The sequence below is a fragment of the Xiphophorus couchianus genome, chromosome 2 (genome assembly GCF_001444195.1).
Source record: "Xiphophorus couchianus chromosome 2, X_couchianus-1.0, whole genome shotgun sequence".
Taxonomy (NCBI): Eukaryota; Metazoa; Chordata; class Actinopteri; order Cyprinodontiformes; family Poeciliidae; genus Xiphophorus; species Xiphophorus couchianus.
The window spans coordinates 25,671,755-25,688,332 of NC_040229.1; the positions used below are offsets into that span (position 1 = coordinate 25,671,755).

General features: G+C 39.2%; 1 protein-coding gene across 2 annotated transcripts; it reads right to left on the reverse strand.

Annotated features, from left to right (window-relative positions):
* Nucleotides 1-5,190: 5,190 nt before the first annotated feature.
* On the reverse strand, nucleotides 5,191-15,842 carry gxylt1a (glucoside xylosyltransferase 1a). 2 transcript variants are annotated; one of them, XM_028001711.1, is made up of 8 exons: nucleotides 15,411-15,842; nucleotides 14,884-14,979; nucleotides 13,135-13,318; nucleotides 12,605-12,736; nucleotides 12,251-12,502; nucleotides 11,684-11,807; nucleotides 11,379-11,551; nucleotides 5,191-6,193 (listed from the first exon to the last, which is right to left on the reverse strand). In XM_028001711.1, the coding sequence occupies exons 1-8, from the start codon at nucleotides 15,632-15,634 to the stop codon at nucleotides 6,056-6,058; spliced, it is 1,323 nt and encodes a 440-aa protein (XP_027857512.1). In that variant the 5' UTR covers nucleotides 15,635-15,842; the 3' UTR covers nucleotides 5,191-6,055. The 2 variants fall into 2 exon arrangements, with proteins under 2 accessions (XP_027857512.1, XP_027857519.1); XM_028001718.1 differs by lacking the exon at nucleotides 14,884-14,979.
* Nucleotides 15,843-16,578: the final 736 nt, after the last annotated feature.

Here is a 16,578-nt window from a genome sequence, read left to right on the forward strand (position 1 = left end):
CATTTCGAAACCAATGGGTTTTTATCCTTTATGTAACGGAGCTCAATCTTCCAGCGCTTTTGTGGTTTCCTGGGAGTTTGTTACAGATTTGCGGTGCACGTTAACTAATTGCAAAGACTTGCATCAAACTGAAAATGACACTTAAAAACTGATGTCATGATGGCAGCTCAAGGCTGAAGCAAACAATACAATCAGATTCTTGACGATCAGTTTACAGGCAACGTTTAGCTTCTGGCTGCGGTCATATGGGCGTAGAAGTACACAGTCAATCAGTTTCAGTGAATCAAATTCTCAGTTCGTTAATGCTCTTGGTCAGTAGTGTCTACACAGAGTAATCAGGAAAGTGCAGGCTACTGAATAAAGGACAATATTACTGAGCAATAATATTTGGCGAGGCATTGATTTCAGCTTGCTTTAGGGTCTCTGTGCTCAGATGTAGCTTCCCAATGAGACGTTTTACTAGGAAAAAAAGGTCAGCTGACGTGATTGATAACCTATTTATAACCCCACTTTTATAAAGGGTCGTACAGACAGTATTACTGGTGCGTTTCGAATGCTCTATCTCAATAGCATTTGCTCCAACTGGGTCATAAAAAGCTAATATAAGAGCGGAAACTGAATAATGGCATCCTTATTTGTGGTCCTTTGAATGTCATGCATCTATAAAACAGGCCTTGTACTCATTGAGGGAGGTGAGAGGCCTCTGGATCTTCATATAGGCTCTTGATGGCTTGTTGTTTATGGCTGCAGAAGGAGAGGAAAGGAGCCACCTGCCTCCACTGGCTCGGAGTATTGATTATTTATTGAAAGTTTAATCTCCTAAGTGTTGCACAAGGAAGTGTGTCGTTATAACGGTGACCCTTCTGTCAAGTGTGTATTTGAACTAATACATCATGGGCCCTACACACCACCTAACTAAACCCACAACTCCCTTTATATACAAAAAATATTATATTTCATCAGAAACGTTCAGTTTCATTAATTTAGACAGAGAAAATATCCAATTAATTTAGCACTGAATCATATTGTTCAATTATATATCCTGAATAATGGTAAATAGCAAATAGCCTGTACTTGGATAGAGCTTTAGTCCAGAGGACTCCAAAGCTTTTCACATTTCATTCAGTCAAGAAAAACTTTACAATACAGTATCTTCAGAAACCCCATAGAACTATTGATATGTGCCACCCTATGGAATCCTGAGGACTACCTGCAGGAAGAAATACAACCAGCTAACCTTTGTTATCTTGCTACAGCAAGCTTTTATTAGCTTGTTGTAAAAACAAGCTAACAAAAAACTTGCTACAACAAGCTCTTCGTAGCAAGTTTTTTTGTGAACCTGTTAGCTTGTCTTTTACAAAGACTTGCTTTTTGTGAATTTGCTTGTAATATGTTAGCTTGATTTGTAAAGCGTTCAGAAGTGCTTATTTGGCCTGCTTTTGAGAATATGAAGGGCAGCAGTAAAACAGAGTTCCAAGAATCTGTGTGCTGCTCATTTTTAGAAAATTAATAACAATTAATAAGGACAAGAAAAACTTTTTTGTTGTACAAGTAAGCTTGGCCAGAGCAGGTGGACCGAGGAGCTCAAATTTATGCCTGACTTCCTTACGACTAGGTTAGCAGTAACTTCCAACATCATATTGTCTCACATTAAACAGTCACTGTGTTGTGAGAAATGAAAGAAGGTATGCAATTGGTCAAAAACTATTTTTATTTAAATGTAGAATATATCACCAAATGAGACTTTGTATCTTATTCTGGCAAAGTGTTGATGAACTTAAATCAGTAAGAAATCACCAGAGCAAGACACTAAGCTGAACTTTCTAACAGATTGTAATTTCTACTCTCTGATGGGGGACCCTGAAACAGCCTTCCATTTTATTTTCTTATGGATATTTCTAATTTTCTTCTGCTAAGAGAGGCAAATTTACTTCTCAGCATTATACTAAATGATCCATACATAACTTATGCTGCATGGTAAATCACAATAATTGTTTTGAGCCCTGACGTACCAACGCAATTATACTTGTCTCAGCACTGTTGGAAAATGTATTATTGATCAAAATGTTCGCTGGTTAAATTATTTTGGCTGTGGGAAAGGAAGAGAGGGGAGAAGTGGATGCTAGGGAAAGAAAAAAAATTCTGTTTGATTAGCAAATAACTGTCAAGGCAAAGCAAATTTATTTATATAGCACCAGGCAATCTAAAGTGCTTCATAGGACATCGAAGGTTAATGTTTCTAAGATACACTGCCTGGCCAAAAAAAAGGTCACCACCAAAAAATGGTCACACTCTTTAATGTTTTGTTGGACCGCCTTTAGCTTTGATTACAGCCCGGATTCGCTGTGGCATTGTTTCAATAAGCTTCTGCAGTGTCACAAGATTTATTTCCATCCAGTGTTGCATTAATCTTTCACCAAGATCTTGTATTGATGATGGGAGAGTCTGACCACTGCGCAAAGCCTTCTCCAGCACATCCCAAAGATTCTCAATGGGGTTAATGTCTGGACTCTGTGGTGGCCAATCCATGTGTGAAAAAGATGTCTCATGCTCCCTGAACCAGTCTTTCACAATGTGAGCCCGATGAATCCTGGCATTGTCATCTTGGAATAATACTTTTTGGAGGAAAACCCGGCTCAAATTAAACTTCCTGAGGAAACTCTAGCAGGACAACCTTCCACTGGAGCAGCTGTGGTCATCTTCTACACTGCCATTATTCAGTCTGTCCTGGGCATATCCATCACTGTGTGATTTAATAAGAAAAGAATAATAAATATGAAAATCCTTTTCATCTACCGGACAAAAATGCATTGCTTTGTTTGTCTATCATAAATCTTATGCCTTGCAGGTTTAAGTTGCAGACAGGATTTTTTTTTAAACTTCAAGGGCTTGGGATACCTGTGTAAAATTTGTAAAAAGCCGCTTAAGAAAATTAAAAGTGAGAATTGCTACAACTCCAATGTATCTTATTCTTGCTTCCTTTCCAATGTTGATGTCTTTAAATTCCAAACATTGTATTATCCTTAATTTTTTTATTTTTGCTTTGTACTGATTCCCTTTGGCCCTGGTTGTTTTTAAACGATTTCAGGTGTTTAAATCCCTGCTGAGTACCACATGGGGAGCAGGCAGAGCAGGCTGTAACATGAATAATCCATTGGCGGATGAGGTCTCAATCACCATCATACTCAGGGAGAGTAAAAGCAGGCTGAGGCAGCAATAGCCTGTCCACCTAAAAACAGAAAACACTTTGTATTTTTAAGTAGAAAAAAAAACATTTATCTTTAAATGGGTTGCGCTTAAATATATTCACCATCACCGGGAATTTCCCTCCAGATGTATGAGCTCGTTATGTAAGATAAATAGGCCACTCTTAATGCTTAATCTCCTGAAGATAAGTAGAAAGAAAGTTGGCAATGCTTTTACAGCATCCAACAAATCCTATTTTGGAGTTAAGCAAAAGCTCCTTTTGGAAGATTTTTTCAGACACTGTGTCATTTTACTAAGCACGGACAGAAGGACAAAAAGAGCTAACGGGCATTTGCAGCAAACGTACAACACAATAAAATCATTAATTTCCTGATAAATCCATAGGACTTGCTGCAGTTTTGTTTTACACTCATTTGCCATTGATTTACAGATTCAGAGGTAGATGTATGATCACTTTTCTGAAATTATTTCAAACCTTTTCCACACTTGCTGCACACTAAGCGACTCCTTGACAAGAACATGGATACATCAAGCTGGTTCTTAGCATAGAGTCCATTTTAAATTCATCACACAGAACCGTTGCCAATTCGGGGCACGTCCGTCGATGCGTCTGCGAAATGAAGAGCCACAGGCTGCCGACCCAGACACATCAGCACCTCTTTTGGCCATCTAACAACAGTTTCTCAACTCCTCTTGCATTGATTTCTCATTTTCAGCTCACTGCACCCTTCAAGGATTGAGTCTATGCTCGGTCTCAGTGTGGCAGGAATGAGCAACAAGTAGGCACAGTGTTTAGGGTGGAAAAGTCAAAATTATATAGGTTGAAGTGAAAACAAGAGACTGTCAGCCTTAGATTACTATTTTACTCATAGATTATCTGTGAAAGTAAACATAAACAATTATCCATATTCCCCATTACTTGGAAAGGTTATGTCTAAAACCAGGAAGAACATTTATTCAATGTTACAACCCTGCAGAGTTTTTATATTGTGCAAATATTCATGGTGTTCATTAGCCACTTTGCTTTTACCCTATGTCTTATAGGAATTACCTTGGTTCTTTGTGGCATACGCTCAGCAAGATGAATAAATATTGCTTTAGTGATTTTGGTCCAAAATGACATTATATATATATATATATATCATCTGGTTAACTTTGGAGATCATTGTAGTACAGCAAACTCATTATACTCAAGAAGTTACAAGAAGATGATAGGGTGCGTTACCATCAGAGGATGTGATCATCAGCAACATTTCTACCAAATACGACAGTAAAACAATGCTCAGCCTCAGATTACAAAGACGCAAAAGTGCGCCAAGGAAATATTCTCCAATCATGAAACCGTCTCCAGTCCAGACGGTGTTCTGCACACCTTAGTCATAGACGTAGCAAGTAGCCTTTGAGCTACTGGTGTCTTTCTAGGGTACTTACATCTATATAGCAGATGGTCAATGGATATATCTCCAGATTATTTCTCTGGAAACCTGAGAGGATGTTGTGGGTGAACTAACACGGTCCGTGTATTTTCAGGGAGTTAGTTTTTTCGTTTGAAATGAAAAATGAAAATAGACTCGTTTTTCACAAAAAACATAAAAACGAGTCTTTTTGTTTTTTCATTTTTCATTTCAAACAAACAAAAAAACTAACTGCCTGAAAATACACGGACCTAATATCACCAATCATTCCACGTTTAAGTAAATACAATCCTGTTTCTTCGTATCTCGGAACTTAAACACACTGAGCTGCTGCTGTATGATTGGCTAGGCTCATGCGCCTAATAAAGTGGTAGGTGAATGTATTATCCAGTCAAACACGGCTTTACAGCAAAACAAACAGCTGCTGTTTGTTTTGTTGTAGAGAAGTTTGAAGAAACTTTTTAGTCTTCCAATCTGCAGGTCCGACAGTTTTTGACTTTCCATTTTAACATGTTAAAACATGTTAAGCCTATATATTCTAAATTAAAACAACAACAGAAGCAGTAGAAATATTTTTTTCGATTTATTTTAAAATGTTTCCTAAACATTCAATATTATTTTCCAGTTTTAAAGCAAACATAATCAAGTACGTCATTAAATTCCTCATGATGTTTGGTGGTTTGATGTCAGAGCACAGTCCCTTTGAAGTTACATCAGTTACACAAACGGATTTTGTTTGGGCAGCAATAAACACAAACAAGACATGTCCAATAAAATATGCAATAAATGAAGAAGAGCGGCGTGTTTGAAATAATACCCACAAATACTTCCAAGTTAACATCATAGATGTCCAATAAATACTGATCCGATTAATATGAAATGTTTAATCAAGAGAACCTTTAAGTCTTTAACCAAAACCAAGAAAGGAAATACTTGTGCAGAATTATATTAAGAATCTAAAATACTAAATAAACTTTCTTTAGGTCAAAATTTTGTTTTCTCATGAAACTCAAAGCAAATAAATGTCTTTACTTCTTTTCAAGCTCTCTCTGAATATAAAAGCAAAAAAAAATTGTGATTGTCATTAAAAACAGAGATTGTTGTCCTTATCAGCATCATGTCAGTAATCTCTGCCGGGCAAAGTGAAGACAGTGTATTTTCCAGGAAAAGTGAGAAAGTATCTGTGTCCTTATGGTGTCTACATCAGACAGATATGTACCAAAACTATCTATGTGTAAAAATAAAACACATTCTGATCATTATTTTCCCATTCACATAATCTCAACGTACAATCTCAGCATACACAATGTAAACAAATTACCGTTTGGTCTTAACTACATCATCCAGTAGGTCATCTCCACAGGAGGAACATCAGTCAACAAGCATCAGGCACTGGAATGATATTAGCTTGCGATCCTAGCCATGTCTTCTGGTTAAACAAGCCTGATGCTCTCTCTTAACCTTTTGGTAAACAAGTGGCTGGATCGGCCGCAGTAGGAATGCGTAGTTGCCTGCAACGCCGCTTCCAGTGGCTGAAGCAGGGAGCTCTCCATGTCCTCGCCAAAGGAGTACTGGGGTCAGAAGAAACATGGATGGGTTATCATTATGTTGTCAGAAATCTGACAAGGAAGATATTATTTTATTCTACGGTTCGGTTTCTAGAGGGTCTGGGACCAATTCAACAATTCATGCTCCAATTGGTACCCACATTTTAACATTTTGTCCCAACCCACTTCCATTTGGCAACCATTTACTTGACAACAGCATGTTTTTACCACTTACAACCAAATGGTTACCATGGTTACCATTTACGTAACAACTGTGGTTGGTAAATAGATGGGATTATTTATACAGGCAACGGGGCAGGTAATAAAGGTAGAAAAATATACACTTTTTCTATACTTATCAAGACTTGGAAAACAGTGCAATCAAATTCCATGCTTTTAATTATTGGATCAGTTGATTCTTATGAAATAAGGTAGACTCTTTATCAATCTAGAACAACAGTGAGAGAGACCCCAAATGGAAAGTTAACATTTTTTGATTCACAAAGCTACAGTCCAATTCTTTTTCACTTTAGTACAGGTAAAAAACTTCTGATGTTGCCTCTTGTTCAAGGTTGACTTAACATAAGGAGCACTACGTAGCCTATGTACTGGATAGGTCCTTTATTGCACGGGTTGCCACTGTGTACTGTTCCTTGTGTTTGGTGTCATTTACTTCCATTTATTGTGAATCTTCCTCCAAACGGTTGAAGGGTCTTTTCTTTCCAGAATTTTGTCAGTGCTGCAATAATCCTTGCTTCCTAAGCACCTTTTCCAACCATTCTACTCTAACACGCCTGGATACAGCGCTCTATGGACAACCAGCTTCTTTATCAACATGCTTTTATGCACTACCCTCCTTGTGGAGGGTGTTAGTGACTGGCTGGATAACTATCAACTCATTGGTCTACCCTACGTTTGAGTGGGCCACAACAGGATCATAACACTACATCTTTAGAAACCCGCATCCACCTCTAGCATTAGCCTAAAATCTCTTAGTCTCTCTTAATTGTTGCTCTGTTTCAATCCTCCTTTGTTGATTTGACCTCACTGGTCAACATACAGGCAGCAGTCCATGGGAAGAGGAGAAACAGTGTCCTTAGCCAGTCTACATCCATTACTAGGAGAAGCCTAACCGGGCCACTATGAATGCAGGCAATGTTCTTAACCATTAGGTAAATGAGCAGGCTTCCTTAAGAGGCACTTTACTGATATATATTTAGGTGTTGTTCTATATGTTGGCTTATACGAACAAATAACGCATCCACATCATGAATTTGGTCTCTGTCAATTCAAGAGAGTAATTTGCATATCTCAACTAACATTGTATGTGGAATATGAATATCTATCACAAGAACAGAAATGGAGTTAGTAAAGAATGGCAGTATGAGACAAAGCAACATCTGCAGCATTTCTAATATGCTTCCTCATATATTCCTCGCCGTCTGACTCCAAGAGCAAAGATAAAACTTCCAGATTTCCAGCCAGCAGGGAAACCAAGGTTCCTACCATCTAGTGTGACAAGATAAAGATGCTGGCCTTTCACTTTCACATTGAGGAGAAGCAATCGTTTATAGCTCCAGTAAATAAAAGGAACAAGTATTTTACAGCATCTTATTTGACTCCAGTTTGGCAAAGCATCACATTACTCAAAACTGTTTCTTTATTATCTTTCATACACTGCGTCAGGCAATATAGTGCCATTAACAGCCGCCTATCGATTTTTATGTGGATGTGGCTGTTACGTTGTCCACACAGCCATCATGATGTCTCAAACTAGCATCAGCACTAAAAATTTTACAACTCTTCAGTGAGCTTGGCTCAGTAATGGTAGTGGCCTTTATTGCAAGCTCCTCTGCCGAGTGAGAGAGCCTGCCTTGGGAGCAGGGCTCACTAAGGAGCTCTTGGAGAGATGGAAATAGGAGTTCTTCCCAGAACCATCTGCTTTAGGATGTTGTTCTCAAAGGAACAAGTGGGAACAAAGTGGGAGGGCGCCATGGGAAATGGAGAAAGAAGGGCGGATAATAAACTTCAAGACAATGAGGGAAACAAAGGATGGAAAGAGTGGTGGTTCTCTGAACTAATGGGATAATTTTGCAACAAAGACCAATTTTTGCTTGATGAATTAAGCTATTTTTTTTTTCCTTCCACAAAGACCCTAAAATCCAAGGACTCTAATATGAGCAGTATGTGCTTCTCTGCTGCTGGGGAGACTGATGAAGCTGGCCAAGTGCCTCATAATGAAGCCTGCTCGTTTACTTAATGGCTGAGAACATTGCCTGCATTGATAGTGGCCAGGTAAGGCCTGTCCTGGTAATGGATGGAGCCCGCCTAATGACGCTGCTCCTCCTCTTCTCATGGATTGCTGCCCGCAGGTTGACCAGTGAGCTCAAATCAACAAAGAGGGATCGAAAAAGAGCAACAATGAAGAGAGACTGAGAGACTTCAGGCCAATTTACCTCCTTACTCGGGATGTGGAATATGCTGAGCCTTTGAGATCATAGCAGGGCAGTCAATACAATGAATGCTTGCTAAGCCAAAAAAATATGTTTGAACCGATGAATGTAACACAAGGGTTATGTTGACCATCACTTATATTCTAGGAGAATGAAAATGATGCATATTTTTTTGGTCTGCAGAGCTTAAATTCACTTTTTAGAATTGTGTAGATTTTGTCCCTTACCTTCTACAAATGGTATGAATGTCACCATACCTATCTTTGTAAATTGAGCCGTTCTTGTTCCAGAGGGAAATTATTTCAATGAATTTCAAAAACACAAACTATGAGCACATGAGTGTGGGTTTTCATATCAAACTTGTATATTAACAGGTTCAAATATCCAACTGTGTCCGTTTGATAACCATCTGATCCAAACATGTCAACCTTAAAGACATGAAGGTGGTTATGATATCGGCAATTAAGCAGGAACTTTTGCTTAATTGCAAAAGCCCTTTCACGCTACTGTTACTAAAACAAGGCTATGTGAGGAATGTGATATCAATCCTATTCTGGAGACATGTGTGAGCTTTAACACCGGTTTTTATGACGCCTTGCAACACACGCTGCTGCTTTACACTGGGTGCTCTCGGCACACAGCTGACAGTGCAGAACAGGGTGGCTGTGGGTGGAAAAAGCTTTTATGGAGAGGCAGAAACCAAAATAAGGCTCTGTGCTCTGAGGGATATGGACATGATGCAGGTTATGGACTGATCAAACATTGATGTGGCAGGGGGCACATACAAAGTAATCAGATTAAATTGATCAGATTATGATTCGAAACATCTCCAAGGGAATAAGAACATTCTGCTCACATGAACCTACTAACTGGAACCCAAGTCTTATTTGGCAAAGACAAATTAAAATATATTTGCGATTGCACGTGGAGCTATTATGCTGTCGTGGCTGTTTCATTTTATAATGCAATTCAACCCCAAAAAACAAAAGATACCATCAGTGCACTAAGTTTGATTTTATCTTTTATTTTTGTTTATCTATTCCACTGCTATTACAGAAGTGCTTGTCCTCTGTTTCGTCCTTGGAATGCAGTCTTGTTTTCAACTCCATCAAAACAAAAGACATTCGGTGCGAGTGAGGCAGCAGCTCCATCACGTCTCATCTCTCGCAGAAATGGATGACAACATGCGTTTCACCTCATCTAGCCTCACCTGCTCCTGACTACCACTACAAGCAAAATAACAGCTGAGCTCCAACTTCCTGCCAGCAAAGTTCAGCTCAGAGCATGCCGTACCTTAAGGTCACTTCTAACAGACACTGCCTATGGTGTGAGGTAGTGAGGAGAAAAAAAAGAACAAGCTGTGTCCTCCTTCGCAGAGGAGAATGAGCTCATTTTTCCTGTCTTCTTCCATTTCTCACTGCTGTGTATCCCAGCTGGATCCTTCCAGATTATATTGCTGCTGTGACCATCCGAGATCCCGCAACACGAAGCGAAACAGGAAAGATTACAACACACCCCGTGGGACAGCAGCTGTGCTTCCCGGTTAAATTACACCCGTCTATGTTCACACATCACAAAGCTGCCTTCAGCACAAGAAGGTGTAAAAATAATGTGTATTTAACCTTTTGTTTTAAAAGGTGAATCAAACTGTGCAAATGACGTCTGATATTGTCACTTGACAGATGTAACCACTTCTGTGGTTGAGTCTCGGAAGATGCATCTCCCCTTTCTTTGGAGAACATAAATATGATAAAGGAAATATTTAGCAGAATATCGATTCTGCTCTGGTGGGCGGATGCATCCGTAATAGAAAAGCACAGCCTGAAGCGCCTATTGATAAGAAAATGACTAGCAAACGTTTCTCCAAATAGCTTACACACACACACGATCAGTGGAGGTTCTTGCACACATTGCGCTCTGAGTGGAACACTGATCTGCTCGATGCTAGGTCTTGTGCTTCATAAAAACAATTTTTGCTACATAGAGAAATGGACAGACAAGTCTACTTATTTGTATTTATATACTTACTAGGGTTGGAACATTAAAAATATGACTACACTTAATCACACTGTGGTGTGTGAACCAATAAACCATCTCGATTTGTGTTTAAATTAGTACATATCAGTTATCCAACTGCAAGTAAATGCAATGCATAATAATAAGCGAGCAGGGTTGCACTCCCCCTCCTTTAATTTGTTGGAATTACTGTGGTAAAAATGCTTTGAATGCTGCCTTTGAGAGAAAACTTTACAGATGATTATTACTAAAAAGGCCCAACATTTAAAATCTAAAGCAGACTGGCTCACTGTTGAGGCCGCTGGGACCTGGGCTAGCGAGAAGCAGCTCCAACCAGCTGGCCCTTAGGAGATTTTCTAAAGCTTCAAACGGACCCCAAGAGAGAAAAATGTTCCCCTCGCTTTTTCATTCCCTTCTAAGAGTTCTCTTTGAGTTTCTTTAATGCAGCACTGTGACTCTGTTCCCAACAAGAGGGAGACTGAAGGGTGGAGCAGCTGCTTGTGATGTCACGCTGCAATGGGTTTATTGGAGCCCAACATCTTTTTTTTTGAGTGCATTTGACAGCCCTCCAGGACATATCAAAAATTGCCACTGCATGCAACTGCTCTCTAAGAAAACAGAGCCAGAGAATTTCATCAACTCATTTCACCTTACACAGGATATTTTTTTGCTCCATCATGATTTTTGAACAAACTTTACGATTTTATTTAATTTTTTTAACTATAATGGTGTCTTTCTACCTGTTTGATTGCCTCGTAGACGGCTCTGAAAGCAGGCTGCTTGTCGTTGTGATAAACTCCTCTGTTACCATGGAGAATAAAGACACCTTCTTCTTCAGCTTGTTGACAGTTGCTGCCATAGATACAGTGGTCGGGACGGTAGTTCCACTGGCAGGGAAACACGTACAGGCTTTCTGCAGAGGAACGAAAAATAAATAAATAAGACATAAACTTGCTTCTTTAATAACAGTCTACTACAAAACAAACAACAGAAACTCCCAACATATGCGATACAATAAACAATACAATAATAAGGTCGCACATACCAGGGTTGTGATGAAATATGATGTTAAGAAGATCCTGGTCCCCCCAGGTGATATTGAGTTTATACTTTTGAAGAAGAGGCTTCAGAATTTCCCCCCACTGGAGCGTTACAGCTGTCATGTCATTCTAAAGCGAGGGGGAAAAAAAAAACAGCAACCCAAGAATTTACAGCAATTTACGTCAAGAAACCAACAAATCTGCTTTTCAGGCAAGTCAGTCATTTTCTTAAGTCATTTTTACATCAATGAAGTTCTTTTGGAGAAACCTATGCAAGCTGAAGGAATTTTAAGCTAAAGTACAAGAGTGACCTCAACTGTTTGATCCGAGTACTGCAGCAGAACCACTGGAAATGGTATTTTGTTAAAATATTATTAAACATCCATGTCACTTTTTCAGTCATTAACTGATTGAACAATCACATAACCATATTCAAACCATCTGAGGCCAAAAATTAGCAACACAAATCAATTGCGTAACAGACTGCTGCCAAAGCTTCCAATAAATACTTCATTAATAAAGCACGCCCGGTCAATATTTCTACAGACGACAGTAGGTATCGCACTCTTTACCTTGAAGAATTTTTCCCTGATGCGAGTCATGTTCATGAGCATGACCCCTGAGTTGACGCCCATCTTGCCGTAGTAAGGGTGACGAGCGAAACGGTTGTACCAGCCAATACGAGGCTCCTCGTGCTCCAGTGCCATGGCAGCCAATTGGCTCACGTTAAACTGAGAAAGTAGGCCCCAGATGTCTTCCACTGGACGCAGAAAAAGAATATCTGTGTCTACATAAAGCAAAGAATCCACCTGCTTTAAGATTAGCTGGGAAAAAAAAAAAAAAAAAACAGGAAACAATATTAGAATTTCTTAAAAGATAAAGAATTTCTGATGAATATCTTCTGATTAAAACGACTTTAGACCTACCGGCAGAAACAGCCTCTGAGAGGCACAAGGTTTGAAAAGCTTTTTCCACTCGCTTGCATCCTCCTCAGGAAACATGATTGGATAGATGTTGAATGTAAACCTTGTCCGGATTGCCACAGGCCACATTTCCATCTTGAGGGATAAAAATAGGACACAGAAATCTGTCCATTATTGTGCTTCGAATGTCTCATTTTAAAATGTTTTAGAGTTTAAACATAAAAAAACCTTTATAAAACCATTGGAAGCAAAGAATATCCAGAAATAAGACAACTGAGTTTTGGTGCAAACACCAATGCCCATTCACAGAACAATAATTCACTAAAGCTAATCCCAAACTATCAGGAAACACAAATGGAGGAATTACAAGGTGCAACAAATCAATGATAGATGACCGTCTTCTAGATTTGTTTTTATTTCAACAATTAAGTCTATCAAGACATTGAAAATGCACTCCAACCTCAGGGTCATAAAGGCTTTTGGGGCAAATTTAGGACTTTGAAAGTTTCCCTGCTGTTGGGACGCACACTTACAGCATTTCTAAAGCCGTAATGCAGATCATCTTCGGCGAAGATGTGGATGTGCACAGGCTTTCTGCTGAAGAGGACGGCAGACTTCAGCATGGTGAGAGTTTCCTCCAGCCTGGCACCGCAGGCCACCACGGCTAGGTGACTTCTGTCATTTTTAGGTTCTTTTGTAGCAGAGCTCAACTTCTCACTAACAGCCAAGACATGATTACATCAGTCATACATTTAGTCATTTTACAGCAGAAAAGATTAAGCAGGCATTTACAGCAACGCGATTATAAAAACCCTCGGCTTAATTAACGCCACGACCCACACAGGAGTGGTGAAAGAGTTAATGGATGCGTTGTAAAAGTTCTTCTTATAAAAAATTAAGTAATTTATTTACAAGCAATTTAAGGACAATTTAGTTTTTTTTATTTATGTGAAAACTTGAACATACACAACCTCAAATTTGCATTTAATAATACAAATACTGACTAAACTGAGAGAAACCTAAAGACCTAGAGCGATTAACAGTGCCTTAAAGAAATATTAACACCGATCTGTCATTCTCACATTTTGTCACATTTCAAACACACATTTCAATGTAACTTCTTCAGATTTTATTGGACAGATAAACACAAAAAAGTGCATTATTGTTTTCAAAATTTCAAAGAAAATTTCAAAAATGTCTAACTTTTTAATCTGATACCCCTAAAAAAAAAATCAAGTCGAACCCATTCCCCTCATAAGTGGCTAGTAAACAGAGTGCACCTATGTGTAATTCAATCCCACTTAAGTTTCCTAAAGGCGTTTGAAGTTTTTCAAGAGAACATTATTGAACAAAATGCCTCATGAAGAGTGAACACAGCAAAAGGACAAGCGATAAAGTTAAGGAGAAATCCAAAGCGGGTTTATGAAATAAAGGCAAAAAAGAAAAGCACTTGAGACTGAAGTGGAGAGTCTCCTGTCAGCAGTAGAGCGACCCTAAACACATAGCCGTGGCTACAATGAAATGGTTTGGAGGAAATTGTGTTAGAAAGGTCCCGTCAAAGACCAAACCTAAATCAAACTGAAGATTTGGATAACAAATTGAAAATTGACATTCTAAGATACTCTCTGTCTAATCTGTGTGAGCTTAATTGGTTTTTGCAAAGAAGACTAAGCAAAGGTCTAGAGTAGAGACTTAACCTGAAAAATGAACAGTAACAACAGGAGGTTCAAGAAACAACTGATTCAGGAAGACTGAATACAAATAAATGCCGCATTAACAACCAGCTTTTCATGTCTCATTTTATGCACTACTTTGCTCATTACGTAGGACACATTGAAGTTTCTGTCTGTGGCATGACAATATGTGGAAACATTCAACAATTAATAATACACAAGGCACTGTACTGATTCCTTCAGAAATGAGTGACAGAAAAAAATCAAGCCCACAATTTATCACTTAAATAGGGTGGAGGTAGGGTGTGACTAGCTGAATTATGATGAATCTCATTGTAATGGATGTTAGCTCATATAATAAACCACACATGGATAAGATTTTGCTGTGTTGAAGAATATTTAACAATCATTGACTAGTAATGTGATTCATGGAAGCAAACCGATAAGTACACAGTATTGTGACACAGCCTGGCAATTTCATGTACATTGGTTGTCAGTAATTCAAAAATCATCACAGGGAACAGCATGAAAGCTGGACATGCCTGGGGACTTCCTTCATTCTAAAATTGATCACTAATAATCTTAGATGTTCACAAAATCAAATCATACCCAAGAGGTGATTCCAATAAGCAGTTCACTCCACAAACATCATCAGCAGGTAGTCTCCAATATGGATTCCAGTAAGAGACTGACAGTGATTTACACCTGACAGAATAAAAACATGGTCTTTTTTTTTTATCTTTAGTTAGTAAACAACTTCTTGAACATAGCTTTTAGAGATCAGATCGTTGCTGAAATGTCTTCTAAAGTTCATTAACAGATGGCTGTCCGCTAAGTCCAGCATTAAGCTCACGTTAATGAGGTAGTTAGAATTCACATTAAGCCTGTCAATTACAATGTTAGCACTAGTGTTAATTTAATATAAAGCATGCATAACCACAATTTTCAGAATATATACTCAAACTGGCAACAGATATATAACTGAAAATGTACCTGTATGACTTGTAAACTTTAAGCATTATCTTATTAGTTAATGAGCTAAACACTAGGAGGATTAAATAACATCCAAAGCTCACTGTTACGAATTATGATAATTGTCACACACACACAAAAAGTCACGCCTTGCTAAAAGGTACCTGTTCTGTCCCCACTCTCGGTCCCGGAGGCCTAACACTCCTGGTCTTTTCCTGAGAGTGTGCCCGGCGTCATGACTGCTGCTGCCGGATATCCTGCCTCCTCCAGACCGCTCGTCCCTGTCCTCCAAGGTGGAGGCAAGCTGACTGTACACATACAGCAAGGAGAAGAATGTAAATACCGTGCACAGGAGATAAGCGTGTGGATAGCATCGCATTTTGCGCATCAGTTATTTTGTGCAAAAAAAACACATTTTTTTCAGATCCTAGCTAGGTACCATGTGTGGTACTAGCGGCTATAGCAGCTAAATCATAGCTAGTAGAAGTGAGCCGTAGTTGGTGTTTATAGTTTTCCGCTCCGCCCACCGCTGTTACACGTGTTCCTGCCTGTTAACAAGGACTGTCTGCCAAGTGCCAACCTTTGTACACACACAGACCTCCATAAGGTGTGTACTGTACACAAGGTTAACCAACTTTTACTGACGAGCTAATATCAGAATCAGGACCAACCTTTCAGCTAGTAAACGATACATTTTAACTTCCGTTTCACGTGGGGTTTCCGCACAGATATTATATACATAAAAACTTAAAAGGCCTCATCCTGTGTCCCCATATCTGATTTTAATGCAGATCTGTAACTTTTGTTTTTACTCCTTTTCCCACTTCCTCACAGTCCTAAACCTGAGGCTTAGAAGTTTCTAGTTTCTGCCTGAATATTGTTTTGACCAGTGCTTAGGGCAGGGGTGGGCAATCCTGGTCCTCGAGGGCCGGTGTCCTGCAAATCTTAGATGTCTCCCTGGTCCAACACACTTGAATCCAATAACTGAATCACCTCCTAAGTGCAGTCAAGTTCTCCAGAGTCCTGCTAATGACCTCATCATTTGACTCAGGTGTGTTGAAGTAGAGATGCATCTAAAAGTTGCAGGAGACCGGCCCTCGAGGCCTGGAGTTGCCCACCCCTGGCTTAGGGAGACCGTCTTTCCCCCATCTGTTATCAGGTCAAAACAAATAAAGAACGTCTTCTGTGAATGAAACACTTTTACAGTTTAATATAATACTCCGGGTGAAGGTTGCATGACTTTCCTAGAACTGACATCAGTATACCAACATTCATAAAACAGCTGGAAGATTTGCAATTTACATAGTCTGGAATGTGCCCACAAAGCCACAG